The 12,711-nt window shown below is 40.8% G+C and overlaps 1 protein-coding gene and 1 long non-coding RNA gene across 3 annotated transcripts; one reads left to right on the top strand and one right to left on the bottom strand.

Moving 5' to 3' along the window:
• Positions 1-365: 365 nt before the first annotated feature.
• LOC100684019 (tRNA N(3)-methylcytidine methyltransferase METTL6-like) lies at positions 366-2,122 on the bottom strand. Of its 2 annotated transcripts, none has more exons than XM_038535540.1 (3): positions 2,020-2,122; positions 664-1,530; positions 366-469 (listed from the first exon to the last, which is right to left on the bottom strand). In XM_038535540.1, exons 2-3 carry the CDS (start codon positions 1,379-1,381, stop codon positions 366-368), a joined length of 822 nt encoding a protein of 273 aa, XP_038391468.1. In that variant the 5' UTR covers positions 1,382-1,530; positions 2,020-2,122. The 2 variants fall into 2 exon arrangements, with proteins under 2 accessions (XP_038391468.1, XP_038391467.1); XM_038535539.1 differs by lacking the exon at positions 2,020-2,122 and adding an exon at positions 1,695-1,955.
• On the top strand, positions 1,616-11,784 carry LOC111095926. Its single transcript, XR_005358889.1, has 3 exons — positions 1,616-1,745; positions 9,054-9,158; positions 11,720-11,784. It is a non-coding gene; the product is annotated as an uncharacterized LOC111095926 (long non-coding RNA).
• The last annotated feature ends 927 nt before the right edge of the window (positions 11,785-12,711 follow it).

The following is a 12,711-nucleotide window of genomic DNA, read 5'->3' as shown; positions in this document are numbered from 1 at the left end:
TACTATGTTATTCAGGGAAATCTGGCTGGCTTAGTTGGTGGAGTATGGGACTCTTGACCTCAGGGTTGTAAGTTTAAGCCCCAAATTGGGTGTAGAGAAAAATAAAATCTTTAAAAAACAAAAACAAACGCTATATTATTCATATTTTCTCAGTTACGTTTACTGGCAATAGTCTATCATTTGCCATCGTTTTTTTTCACTTGCTACTTTTTAATATAAAAATTATATATACTCATTTTAAAAGTTGAGATATAAAAATATACAAAATAGTGGCTTTAAACTTTCCTCTTCAAGCAGAGGCACAAATGTCAACCTCATGAAAGGTCACGATTTGTGGCCCAGCCCATGGTCATGGAGTTGGGTTCTTAGGACATTTTCGGAATTTGCTCTGAAGGAAAATCCCTTAGCACACACAGGCCTTCTTTTTTGTTCACCGTCTCACAAAACACATACTCATTCACCACTTCTTTTTTTTTAAGATTTTATTTATTCATGAGAGAGAGAGAGAGAGAAAGGCAGGCAGAGACACAGGCAGAGGGAGAAGCAGGCTCCATGCAGGGAGCCCGATGTGGGACTCGATCCAGGGTGTCCAGGATCAGGCCCTGGGCCAAAGGTGTTGCTAAACCACTGAGCCACCCGGGCTGCCCTCATTCACCACTGCTTCGTAATCTGTGTCCGTAAAGAGCCGAGCCAGGAATTCATCAGTAAAAAAATATGATCTTGTTCCATCTTGTCTAGCATAAAAGTTTTCCCCAAGTTTGCTGCCAGCTTTAAACCTAAGCATGGTGTGATCATACAGCCCAGAGTCATGAAACAAGACACTTTTGCCTGGTTTCAATGCCTGGTAAATATTTTGTAAGACAAGGTGCATCTTATCAGGGTGAACAGCAGAGAGTACAAATATCAACATGACAACACCCATAGATTCTGGGGGCACATGTTCCAGAAGGTCATCTTTAGTTAGATCACACTGGAACACCTTGTGTCTTTCTGAGTCATATAAAGGATTTTGCTTGACATATTCAACTGCTCTTGGAAAAAAATCACAGGCATAAGCAAAGATATTCTGATCTTCCAAAAATGGGAATAAACAGTCCCAACAGCCAGCTTCAAGTATAGTCAATTTTTGATCTTCAAATTCTCTACGTGATCTGAGATCCTCAAACTCTCGGGTGGTCCAGTGTCTACCTTTGAAGAAGTTAGTACTATTTCTTTTGTAAAAAAGGTCCCAGTTCTTCTGAGCCTCTTTTTCCAGTTTTTGCTGCTTACAGTCGGACACCAAAGCTTGATCTCTTTTCAATTTCTCTTCTTCTTCAGAGCTGAGAATCCTTGCCTGCAGCCTTTTTCTTTGCAAAGAAGCCATCTCCTCAACTGACGGCATTACTGTTAACGGTGCTGAAGACTCTCCATCCCCGAATAACCCGAGGGGTCCAAGCGGATATTGCAGACATACATAGGCAGGGTTTTTTTCAGATGCAGTTTCTCAGGATTGGATTAATCCTGATTGGATTTCTCAGGCAGCACTGGGTCCTTTTGCAGGAGAAAGGAGATTCCGTTAGTGGTTTTAGAACGGTTTTTAAGACGCTGGGTTAGTGGTTCTAGAACAGTTCTTTGACCAAACAGTTCAGACGCTGACTCGACACAAAGCCTGGCCCACTACACAAGAGGTCGGTCGCAAAGACCAAGGTCCCTACCTTCAGACGGCTGACGTTCAGCGGCCAGGACTCTCACGCCCCGAACTGCAGGTCAACTATTAGAAACCGCTTTGGTTTTAAAAAAGGACGGGCCCAAGCATGGTCTGAGAAACCGTAGGGAGAAAACGCTCATCGGTGTTCGGTGCCGCGACAAGGGGCGACTTAACCATGAGAGCTTCCCGAGGGGGCGGGGGCGACAGCGGTCAAGTGGGGTCACCGTCGCCCAAGGATCCGAGGCTCGCTTTGGGGGCGGGGGGGGGGAATTTGGAGCCAAGCCCGGCGGCCTGAGTCTCTGATCGCACTCCCAGGAACAGGTCTCACGAACCAGTGGGGGCGTCGCTTTCCAGGGGCTGAGGCTCCGGCTCCTCCGGGAACGCGGCAGGGAGAAGAGGCCGACGACGCGCGGGGCCGGAGCCGTCCGGATGAGGGCGCTCGGGAGGAACCAGGCCGCCGCGGCCGCCGGGGCGTGTGGAGGGCGGTTCACGCTGGCCACCGGGCCCGTGTCGCCCTCGTTCGCCGCGCTCTCGGGCGCACCGTCGTCGGTTCTTACATTCGCCTGGACGGGGACGGCCTCGGCCCTCGGCCCTCAGCCCTAGGCCCTCAGCCCTCAGCCCCTCAGCCCTCGGCCCTCAGCCCCTCAGCCCTCGGCCCTCAGCCCTCAGCCCCTCAGCCCTCGGCCCTCAGCCCTCAGCCCCTCAGCCCCTCAGCTCTCGGCCCTCAGCCCCTCAGCCCTCGGCCCTCAGCCCTCGGCCCTCAGCCCCTCAGCCCTCGGCCCTCAGCCCTCAGCCCCTCGGCCCTCGGCCCTCAGCCCTCAGCCCCTCAGCCCCTCAGCCCTCGGCCCTCAGCCCCTCAGCCCTCGGCCCTCAGCCCTCGGCCCTCAGCCCTCAGCCCCTCGGCCCTCGGCCCTCAGCCCTCAGCCCCTCAGCCCCTCAGCCCTCGGCCCTCAGCCCCTCAGCCCTCGGCCCTCAGCCCTCAGCCCGGCTTGGGGAGCCGCCTCGCGGGGACAAACCCGCCTCAGGTACCTCTCCCTGCGGAACCCTCAGCCATGGCGCCGCCCCCCGCCGCCACTTCCCTCATTTGCCATCTTTATTTCTTTGGTTCACTTCCCATTTGCGTTCCAGATGATAAAATCTATCTTCTGCTTATATTACTTGTTTAAAATTCACTAGGATCACCAGAGACTTCTATATTGTGAAAACTCAATAGCAGTCGTATCTTACAGGACCTCTAAGCTATAGTCAATATTATCGATCACTTCTGTCTCTCTTTTTTAATGTTTATTGCTTCACCTTTGAAGAGGCTTGTTTTGATGCCCACCTCCCCACACACACATCTCTCCCCACAAACACCACACATGTGTGTACATACGAATATGTATGTCTATATAGAGACATAGATGCCTGACCCTGGATCTAGTTGTTAAATAGATCTCGCCCTCATTTCTAAGAAAACGGATTTTGCTTCCTGTGGAAAAAAAAAAAGAAGTTGTTATATGTGTCTGGGCTACCCTGGCTAGCTAGATGTTTTCAAGTCTGCCTGTGGTAGTTCAGACAATAAGGCCCTAAGTGATGTAGTGCCTGATTTTTATTATCCTTCCCAACCACAACCACAAAATTCTAGCAGCTATTTCGGATTTTCCCCTCCTTTTGTCAATGTCAAAATACAGTGAAGAGCTTCACGATCCCATCCAACTTGATAACAATTAGAGTTATTTTTATACCCAATAAAAAGTGCCATTGTGAATGGCCCATCCCATAACTCAGTGAAATTATAGAATGTAGTCAAAAGATGCATTTTGCTGATAGTCATACTGATGGAGGCTGGGCCTCTGACCCTTCCCTCGTGGTTTTATAGGGGGACAAACATGTAGATTGTCAACAGATATATATAGCAATCACCAAGAAATTAAACCCATGACAGTCAACCAAAAATATTTCCTTGAGATCAGCTGTCATATGTTGTATTTTATTCTTTCCATTTAATCCTTTTCTTTCAGGACAAAGAAGTTTGTTGCTTTCTTTTCCTGCAACCAGAAGACCTGGGGGTAAAAGTGGGTGAGGGGTGAAGGAGGGGTAGGGAACAAATTTTTGAAATAGAGACATTCATCAATAGAACAGGATAGTTTGTTTACTTAGCTTTACTAATACCTCTGGCCATTCATTCTGGGTCCTCAATAGGAATTTCCCTTCCGCCTCTGACCCTTGGTAAAAGGCTCTTTTGGGTTTCAGCTCAATGCTTTTCTCGACATATTTTTCTTGGAAAATGTTGCCACTGTCAGAGTTTTACCTCCCACACATATTGTCATCCTTGGACCTTTTATCTCCCTGCCTTAAAAAGCATCTTCACTTCCATGTCCCCCATGCATCTGAAACTCAACATGCCTGGTTTATTTATTTCATTATTATTTTTTTATGAGCGGGCCGCAGCTGCCCTGGGACCATGGACCAGCTGCCGCCCAGGGCACACGGTCCGCCCAACATGCCTGGTTTAAACTCATTTCTCCGCTTCCACCTTCTGCCTCTGGGTTTCTTTTTCAGTTAATGAAATGATCACAAGATAAAAACTTGGGGATTGCTATAGACTTCTCTCCTTCACTTATGACCAGTTGATCACCAGAAGGTCTTATGGTCTTATGACCAAAAGACTTGCAATATTACCTTTTAGATGTCTCAAATCCATCTTCTCATTCCTGTTCTTACCATTACTTTGTATTATGAAGCCCTTTTAATCAACAGATGGGATTATACTTTTCTTTAATGACATCATTCACTTTCCTAAAATTCTTCAGAGAATCTCTGCCTAATAGATAATGTCCAGGTCATCATGCCCTTCATGTCAGCCCTCACTCACACTCTCCAACCGCATCCACCACAACTTCCCACATTGTGTCTAATGTTACCAAACTCCGTTTACCTCTCCACATGTAACCTTGGCTTTTGCCACTTTCTCTGTCTGGAATGCCTTTTCCCTTCCTCACTTGGCAAACTCCTATTCACCTCCTAAAACTCTATTCATGATTTCCACAAAACCTTCTCTGTGTGCCACAGACTCACCCCAGGGTGAGCTAAGTCTCAGCCTCTCTCTCTCTCTCTCTCTCTCTTCCTCTCTCTTCCTATGTGTATATGTATATGCAGTTATATTATATTGAAATTTTCTGTTTGCCCATCTGACTCTTCCACAAAACCTTGAAAGTATAATCCAATCAGACTACATCTTAGAGATATTTCATAATGTAGGACTCACATACCAATAGTTGCCACAATTTCTCCACCTTACACAAATGTTCCTATAATACATAGTCGTAGAAGATATGTGGAAGGAGAACTTTCAAAAGCCAGGAAATGTGAAGAATTCACCTGGAAATAAGTAGAATGCTCCATGCTCTGCCCATTTTAATCAGTTATAGGTAAACATTGGAAAATCCATGCATTTTCTACAGAAAAATGGCAGAGAAGTCAGTACTGAATGTAGTAAATTGGCTTTCTTCTTCAGGAAAAACTATACCAGGCTTCTTGTTATCTTGGGTGATGCCATACTACCAGTGGACTAATCGGAAATCCTTTCACCTAGAGATAATGTCCAGCATTAGAACTCCTGGTTCTCATGTTGCTATTTATGTACATAATTAAAATTCTGAATTAAAAAATGCTCCTGTATTACTGTCATAGAATCTGCTGTTAAAAAATAAACTTGAAAAATTTGTACATCGATGAATTCAAAATTAATAAAAAGGGAAGCTTTTATTAACAAGCAGGAATATCTTGAAAGAGTTGATTCTGAAAGAAGATGCTAGCTTTTTAAAAACAGGCTTAGTGAGGTATGATTGACATACAGTAAATTGAAATATTTAAAGGGTACAATTTGGTAAGTTCTGACACTCATGTAATTATCACTAATATTAAGAATGTGAACCAATCTGCCACTCCTCAAAGTTTTCTCATACCTCTTTGTGGCACTTCCTGCCTTCACTTCTCATTCCCAGGCAATCACTGATATGCTCTCTGTCATTATAGATTATTGTGAATTTTTTACATTTTTATGTAAATGGCATCATACTGTAAATACTTGGTTTTGCCCAGTTTCTTTCACTCAGCATTATTTTGAGATTGATTCGTGTTTTGTATATATGATTCATTTATCTTTATTGCCGTGTATTCCACCGTACAAATATACCACAATTTGCTTATCCATTCACCTTTTGATGAGCATTTGAGTTATTTCCAACTTGAGATATTACAAATATAAAAGCTGGTGTGGCAGATCCACCTGCAGATGACTAACAGTAAATCATGTATGATCACTGTATGTGATCCCTTGTATGATCCCCTCCCCATGAGTATGAATAAAACCTAAGATTTCTTTTTAGCCAATGGAATATGACAAAGGTGATTTGATAGTCACTCCTGTCATTATGTTACATTATCTAAGATTCCATCTTAGCAGACAGAGATTCTTCTGATGGCTTTGAGGACATAAGCTGTCATATTCTAAAAAAGGCTGCATGGCCAGGAACTGCCTGCAACCTCTAGGAGCTGAGAGTGACCTGCGTGACCGCCAGCCCCTGCGTGACCACTAGCAAAAAAAAAAAAAAAAAAAAACGGGACGGGGGGACCTTGCAGTTGTAGGCAACTGCAAGAAATTGAATCTTTTGAACACCAATAAAAAATGAATTTATAAAAAAAAAACAAAAAGAAATTGAATCTTTCAGTAACTGTGTGAGTTTGGAAAAGGCCTGACTCCCAGAAAGGAGTGCAGCATGGCCAATGCCTTGACTTCAGCTTTGTGAGATCCTGAGTACCCAGCTAGGCCATACCTGGACTACAAAATAATAAATGTGGTTTTTTTTTAAATCTTTATTTATTTATGATAGTTACAGAGAGAGAGAGAAGCAGAGACATAGGCAGAGGGAGAAGCAGGCTCCATGCACCGGGAGCCCGATGTGGGATGCGATCCCGGGTCTTCCAGGATCGCGCCCTGGGCCAAAGGCAGGCGCTAAACCGCTGCGCCACCCAGGGATCCCCGGGTTTTTTTTTTTTAATGTGTGTTAAGTTGTTAAATTTGTGGCAATTTATTATGCAACAATGGAAGATTAATATAGATGATATGAGCATTCGTGTGTACATCTTTTTTTTTTTTTTAATTTTTATTTATTTATGATAGTCACACAGAGAGAAAGAGAGAGAGGCAGAGACACAGGCAGAGGGAGAAGCAGGCTCCATGCACCGGGAGCCCGACGTGGGATTCGATCCCGGGGCTCCAGGATCGCGCCCTGGGCCAAAGGCAGGCGCCAAACCGCTGCGCCACCCAGGGATCCCCTTGTGTGTACATCTTTGTATGGACATGTGCTTTATTTCCTCTTGGGCAAATACCTAGAATTGAAATGACTGGATCATATGGTGCATAAATTTTTTTTTAAGATTTTATTTATTTATTCATGAGAGACACAGAGAGAGAGCGGCAGAGACACAGGCAGAGAGTGAAGCAGGGTCCATGCAGGGAGCCCAACGTGGGACTCATCTGATCTGGGGTCTCCAGGATCAGGCTCTGGGCTGAAGATGGTGCTAAACTGCTGAGCCACCAGGGCTGCCCCAGGTGCATAAGTTTTTAAGAGGTTGCCAGACTGTTTTCCAAAGGAATTTTATAATGTTACATTCCCACCAGTGGTGTATGAGAATTCCAGTTTCTTTACATTCTGGCCAACACTTGGTATGATCAGTCTTTAAAGTGTTGGTCATTCTAAAGGATGTGTAGTGGTATCTCACTTTAATTTTCAATTCCCTGAAGCCTATGATGATGAGCATATTATCATGGGCTTATTTGTCATCCTTCTGTCTTTTCTGATGAAATATCTGTTCAAATCTTTTGTCCATTTGTTATTGGGCTGGTTGTTTTTGTATTATTAAGTTTTGAGATTTTTTTTTCTGTACTCTGGATATAAATCCTTTATCAGATAAATGACCTACAGATGCAAAATTTGCAAGCTAGCAACTAGGCTGCCACTTTTCATTGTCTTAACAGTGTTTGCAAAAAATAGAAGTTTTTAATTTTGATAAAATCCAACTTATCAATTTTTTTTCTTGTATAGATTGTGGTTTTGGTGGTATATCTGAGAAATTCTTGCCTGATCCAAGATTAAAAATTTTTCTTTTATTGTTTCTTGTAGAAATTTTACAATTTTATATTATCTATGTCTATGATACATTTTGAGTTAATGTTTGTATATGGTAAAATGTAAAAGGAACGGATCAAAGTTTGTGTGTGTTTCTCTTTCAGCATCCCTCCTTCCTTCCTTCTTTCCTTTCTCTGTTCCTTCCTTCCTCCATTCTTCCTTTCTTTTTCCTCCATCTATTCCTCCCTTTCTTGCTCCCTCCCCTTCTTCCTTCCTCCCTCCCCTTCTTCCTTCCTCCCTCCCCTTCCTGCCTTCATGTCTTTCCATATGGATATTTAATTGTTCCAGCAGCATTTGTTGAAAAGACTATCCTTCCTCCAGTGAATAATCTTACTACCTTTGTCAAAAATCAGTGATCATATATGTATGTATATATTTCTTGGCTCTCTGTTTTGCTGATCTGTGTATCTTTACACCAATATCATATTGTCTTGACTACTAGAGCTTTATTATATCTTAAGATAATGTTAGCTTTCTAGTTTTGTTATTCTTTTTCAATTGTTTTTACTCTTCTAGGTCCCTTACATTTTCATATGAATTTTGGAATCAGCCCATCAATTTCTACAAAAAAATTGTGTGGGGATTTTGATTGGGATTGCATTGAATCTATGGTTCACTTTGAAGAGAAGTAATGTCTTAACTATATTAAGTCTTCCCACACATGAATTCTTTATTTATTTGGGCCTTCTTTAATATCTTTTAGCAATACTTCATAATTTTGAATATCATGTGTTGAATATCTTTTGCCAGGTTTTTCTTTAAGTATTTAATAATTTTAGTGCTATTGTATATAGCATTACTTTTTAAAAAGATTTTATTTTATTGTATTCATGAGACAGAGAGAGGCAGAGGGAGAAGCAGGTTCCTCACAGGGAGCCCGATGTGAGACCCCATCCCTGGACTGGGATCATGCCCTGAGCCGAAGGCAGACAGACGCTCAACCACTGAGTCACCAAGGCGTCCCAATAGCATTATTTTTTAATGTTCAATTGTTCTTTGCTGGAATATTGAAATACAACTGATTTCTGCACATCAATCATATATCGATACATAGTTAATCTCATTTATTACTTCTAGGAGCTATTTTATAGATTCCCTCAGATTTTCTGCATAGAAATCTGCTATTTTCAAATGAAAACAGTTTTGCTTCCTCCTTTTTAATCTAGATGTTACTTCTTTTTCTTGCTTAGTGTGCTGGTTCAGAACTCCCATTACAATACTGAAAAGAAGTGGTGTAAGTGGACACCGTTTTTTTCTTATTCCTGAACATAGGAGGAAAGCAATCAGTCTTGTCAGTGAGTATAATGTTAGCTTATATTTTTCAAAGATACCCCTTACCCGACTAAATTCCTGCCATTCCCAATTTGCTATCAGTTTTTCATCAGAAATAGAAGTTAGATTTTATCAGATGCTTTTTCTGTGTCTATTGAAATAAGCATATGATTTTTCTGCCTTTATTTGTTAATATGGTAAATTATTTTTATCGTATTACATTGACTTATTTACTTTTAATATTAAATCAACTTTGCATTCCTAGGACAAAACCAACTTGTTCATTGTATATTATCCTTTTATATGTTGTTAATTAGATTCATTAATATTTTGTTTAGAATTTTGACATCCATGTTCATGAAGGAAATCAGCTATAGTTTTCTTCTAGTGTCTTTATCTAGATTTGGTATCAGAATAATGGTAGCCTTATAGAATGAATTGGGAAAAATCTCCTCTTTATAATTTTCTGGAAGAATTTTTGTAGAATTGGTATTATTACCTCTTTATATGTTTGGTAGAATTTACCAGTGTAACCATTTGGGCCTAGAATTTACTTTGCAGGATGGCATTAAATTACACTTTTCCATATTTTAAATGCCTTTATGGTTTTTAGCTTATCTATTTCTTCTTTAGTGATCTGTGGCAATTTAAATCTCTAAAAAAAAAAGATTTTATTTATTTATTTATTTGAGAGACAGAGTGAGAAAGAGATAGAGCACATGAGCAGGGGCAGAGGGAGAAGAAGAAGGCGGCTCTCTGCTGAGCAGGGAGCCCATGCAGGGCTTGATCCCAGGACCCTGGGATCATGACCTGAGGTGAAAGAAGATGCTTAACTGACTGAGCCACCCAGATGCCCCTAGTTTACATCTTTCAAGTAATTTGTTCACTTTGTTTAAGTGGTCTAATTTTTTGGCATAAAGTAATTAATAATTTCTTTATTATCCTTTTAATATCTATAAATTCTGTAGTTATACCACCTATATATTCTCTTGCTTTTCCTGATGAGTCTGGCTAGACGTTTATCAATTTTATTGGTTTCAAAGAATGGGCTTTTAGGTTGATTTATGTTCTTTGTTGTTTTTTGTTTCCTATTTTACTGATTTCTACCATAATATTTATTGGTTTGTGTCTTTTGCCTACTTTGGGTTTAATTTACCTTCTTTCTCCCTTAATTTGTAAAATGCAAGCTAAAGTCACAGCTTTGAGACTTTTCTTCTTTTCTAATAAAAGAATTTAGTAGGAATGCCTGGATGGTTCAGTGGTTTAGCACTTGCCTTCAGCTCAGGGCGTGATCCTGGAGTCTGGGGATACAGTCCCACATGGAGCTACCCACAGGGAGCCTGCTTCTCCCTCTGCCTGTGTCTCTGCCTCTCTGTGTCATAACTAACTAACTTTAAAAAAAAAAAGAATTTAGTACTGCCAGTTTCCTTCAAAATACCACTCAGGCAGATTGCCACTAATTACAATGTGTTATGTTTTAATTTTTATTCAACTCAAAATGCTTCTAATTTCCTTTTTGATTCTTCTTTGATTCACATGTTATCTAATTTCCTTTTGATTCTATATATTTTCACAGTAGTTATCTTTTTTTTTAAAGCTATTCCAGAGCTTTTCATTTTTTTTCTTAAAGATTTTATTTATTCATGAGAGACACAGAGAGAGAGAGAGGCAGAGACAGGCAGAGGGAGTAGCAGGCTCCATGCAGGGAGCCCGATGTGGGACTTGATCCTGGGTCTCCAGGATCAAGCCTTGGGCTGACAGCGGCACTAAACCATTGAGCCATCCAGACTGCCCAGTAGTTATCTTTCTTTTTTTTTTTTTTTTTTTTTTTAATTTTTTTTTTTTTTATGATAGTCACAGAGAGAGAGGCAGAGAGAGGCAGAGACACAGGCAGAGGGAGAAGCAGGCTCCATGCACCGGGAGCCTGATGTGGGATTCAATCCCGGGTCTCCAGGATCGCGCCCTGGGCCAAAGGCAGGCGCCAAACCGCTGCGCCACCCAGGGATCCCAGTAGTTATCTTTCTATTGTTGATTTCTACTATAGTCCCATGTGGAAAGAGAATATGCTATGTATGATTTTAATTCTTTTAAACCTATTGATACATGTTTAATGGTTCATAGTATAATCTAGCTAAGCAAATATTCCATATACATTTGAAAAACATGTATATTCTGCTACTGTTGAATGGGTAGTTCTATTAATGTCAATTAGGTCAAGCTGGTTGATTGTATTGTTCAAGTTTTCTGTATCTTCACTGGTTTTCTGTCTGCTTGTTCTATCAATTATTGAGAGAGATGTGTTGACCTCTTTGAAACTGTAGGTTAACCTATTTCTCCCATCAATTCAGTCAGTTTTTGTTTCATGTATTTTGAATCTTTGTTGTTAGGTTTGAAAACATTTAAAGTTATTGAATCTTCTTGATGAATGGGTGTATTTATCATTATAAAATGACCTTCTTTACTTTGAAATTTACTTTGTCTGATTATCATATAGACAAGCTAGTTTTCTTTTGATTAATATTAACATGGTATATCTTTTTCTATTCTTTTGCTTTTTTAAAAAAATATTTTATTTGTTTGACAGAGAGAGTGAGAGAGCACAAATAGGGGGAGCTGCAAAAGGAGAGGGAGAAGCTGCAAAAGGAGAGGGAGAAGCTGCTGAGCAGGGAGCCCAAAGTGGGGCTCTATCCCAGGACCCTGGGATCATGACCTGAGCCAAAGGCAGCCACTTAACTGAGGCATCCAGGTACTCCTATTATTTTGTTTTTAACCTATTTTTTTTACAGTTTTAAGAGCAAAGAAATAGTAAATATTTAGTATCTCTTAATTATTGTGACTTTTTGCTCTTTCTCTTTATTCAAAGCAATAGGACATTTCCTAATATGTCAGACCACATTCATTACCCAGCTATAGTTATATTCATATTTTCTATTTTTGGATGTAAACAGGAAAAATATACTAAAAATACATAAAAGCCAAAATGAAAGTGTTTATTTTTTTAAAGATCTTATTTATTTATTCTGAGAGACAGCGGCAGAGACACTGGCAGAGGGAGAAGCAGGCCCCATGCAGGGAGCCCAATGTGGGACTCGATCCTGGGTCTCTAGGATCATGCCCTGGGCAGAAGGCTACATTAAACCGCTGAGCCACCCAGGCTGCCCAGAAGTGTTTTCTTTAAACAAACAAAGAAACTGAATCAGTCATATGCTTACTAGCCATGTAACTTTGGGCGAATTACTTAACCTTCCTGCATCTTGGTTTCCTAATCAGTCAAGGATGGATAATAATGACACCTAGGTTCCTAGAGTTGTTGAGAAGACCTAATACATCAGTACATTAATATTTGTTAAGTGCTTAGAACAGTGCCTAACCCAAAATGGTGCCATATATATGTTGGATAAAATAAAAAACATGTTTTACTTCCTCCCAGTAATAATTCTAATGAAGTGTGAAAGAAATTCATTTTCAGAAAGCCTAATACATCTGCAGTTTTATGAAATGCCCAGGTGATTTTGGTGGAAATTATCAGTGGTTCTTTACACCAGTGAGAATAGCTACAATTAACAAGACAGAAAA

Source organism: Canis lupus, chromosome 5, assembly GCF_011100685.1.
Source record: "Canis lupus familiaris isolate Mischka breed German Shepherd chromosome 5, alternate assembly UU_Cfam_GSD_1.0, whole genome shotgun sequence".
NCBI classification, from domain to species: domain Eukaryota; kingdom Metazoa; phylum Chordata; class Mammalia; order Carnivora; family Canidae; genus Canis; species Canis lupus.
This window is presented reverse-complemented; position numbering and strand designations above follow the sequence as displayed.

What these genes read in the sequence shown, in the direction of transcription:
- LOC100684019 (XM_038535540.1), bottom strand. Translation starts at nt 1,381, where the DNA reads ATGCCGTCAGTTGAGGAGATGGCTTCTTTGCAAAGAAAAAGGCTGCAG. An exon ending in CTTTACGGACACAGATTACG is followed by an intron (nt 470 to 663) that starts AAGCAGTGGTGA and finishes ATCTTAAAAAAA; the next exon opens with AAGAAGTGGTGAATGAGTAT.